The following is a 1529-nucleotide window of genomic DNA, read 5'->3' on the forward strand; positions in this document are numbered from 1 at the left end:
GCGGCACGTCTGCAGGTGGGGGATCGGGGTTTGGGGAGGGAATGACCTTTCACTGATGGATGGTGGTGATCCGTGGGGCTGAGCTGGCTGCTCGGCGTCTTCCTAGAGCCACGGAGGTTGGTAAAGAGCTCTGAGCTCCTCGAGTGCCCCCGTCCCCCCAGCACTGCCAGGGGGCTGTACCATGAGGTTCAGAGATGATGCTCCCAGAAGGAGAAAGGTCCTTCCTAGATCCCTGATTACACGAGATGTTGAATGAATCATAGAAGAGTTTTGGTTGGAAAAGACTTTAAGATCATTGAGTCCAACTGTCCCCCCAGCACTGCCAGGTCCCCACTGACCCCTGGCCCTCAGCACCACCTCCACACACCTGTGCAACCCCTCCAGGGATGGGGACTCCACCACTGCCCTGGGCAGCCTGGCACAGCCCTGCACAACCCCAACGGGGAACAAATTGTTCCTCAGGGACAAATGAAACCTCCCCTGGAACAACTTGAGGCCATTTCCTCTTGTCCTGTCACTTGTTCCTGGGGAGAAGAGACCAACCCCCATCTTGCTACAACCTCCTGAAATTCAGGGAGTTGTGGAGAGCCAGAAGGTCTCCCCTGAGCCTCCTTTTCTCCGGGCTCAGCCTACCCAGGTCCCCCATTTGCTCCTCAGATGTTCTCCACACCCTTCTCCATGTGCTCCAGACCCTTCTCTGGACACGCTGCAGCCTACCCAGGTCCCCCATTTGCTCCTCAGATGTTCTCCACACCCTTCTCCATGTGCTCCAGACCCTTCTCTGGACACGCTGCAGCCCCTCAACGTCCTTCTGGGAGTGAGGGGCACAAACTGAACCCAGGATTCGAGGTGCAGCTTCCCCAGTCCTGGGGGATGATCCCTGCCCTGGTGCTGCTGGCCACACCAGTGCTGGTACAAGCCAGGATGCCCTTGGCCACCTGGGCACACCGCTGGCTCATATTCAGCTGGCTGCTGACCAACACCCCGAGGTCCTTTTCCTCTGCGCAGCTTTCCAGCTCCTCCTCCTCAAGCCATAGCATTGCAGGGGGTTGTCTCATCCCCACTGAGTAACAGAAAAATTTGACATGAAATGCATAACTATTGCTGATATCCAAATGCTATCCCCACTGACCCACCGTTGTGTCCCTCAGGCTTGGTAAAAGCCAGAGCGGCGACGAGGAGGGACCCCTGAGCGACAAGTGCAGCCGCAAGACCCTCTTCTACCTGATCGCGACACTCAACGAGTCCTTCCGGCCGGACTACGACTTCAGCGCCGCCAAGAGCCACGAGTTCAGCCGGGAGCCCAGTCTCAACTGGGTACGTGCCATGTGTTTCCTGGGACGAGGTTTCTGGGGTGTCGCTGGTGTTTCTGTCAGCAGCAGCAGCAGGGATCCCCTGACAGGGTTTTCCTCTCCCGCCGTATTCCTTCCCTGCTGCCTGTCTCCTCACATCCACCTTGGGCCCTGAGCAAGGAGGAGGAGGAGGAGGGGCCGGTCCCTGCCCCTCTCACGCCCTGCTCCGCCTCTCCC

The 1529-nt window shown here is 58.6% G+C and overlaps 1 protein-coding gene across 1 annotated transcript in view; it reads left to right on the forward strand.

The window, feature by feature from the left end:
* MAF1 (MAF1 homolog (S. cerevisiae)) overlaps positions 1-1529 on the forward strand; it is a gene marked incomplete at both ends in the record, with an annotated part of 2168 nt that overhangs the window by 334 nt on the left and 305 nt on the right. Inside the window, one exon of the mRNA XM_010138468.1 lies at positions 1152-1317. Within this exon, the coding sequence (XP_010136770.1) occupies positions 1152-1317 (166 nt within the window). The remainder of the gene's footprint in view (positions 1-1151; positions 1318-1529) is intronic.

This window comes from Buceros rhinoceros, unplaced genomic scaffold, assembly GCF_000710305.1.
Source record: "Buceros rhinoceros silvestris isolate BGI_N320 unplaced genomic scaffold, ASM71030v1 scaffold15626, whole genome shotgun sequence".
Classification (NCBI taxonomy): domain Eukaryota; kingdom Metazoa; phylum Chordata; class Aves; order Bucerotiformes; family Bucerotidae; genus Buceros; species Buceros rhinoceros.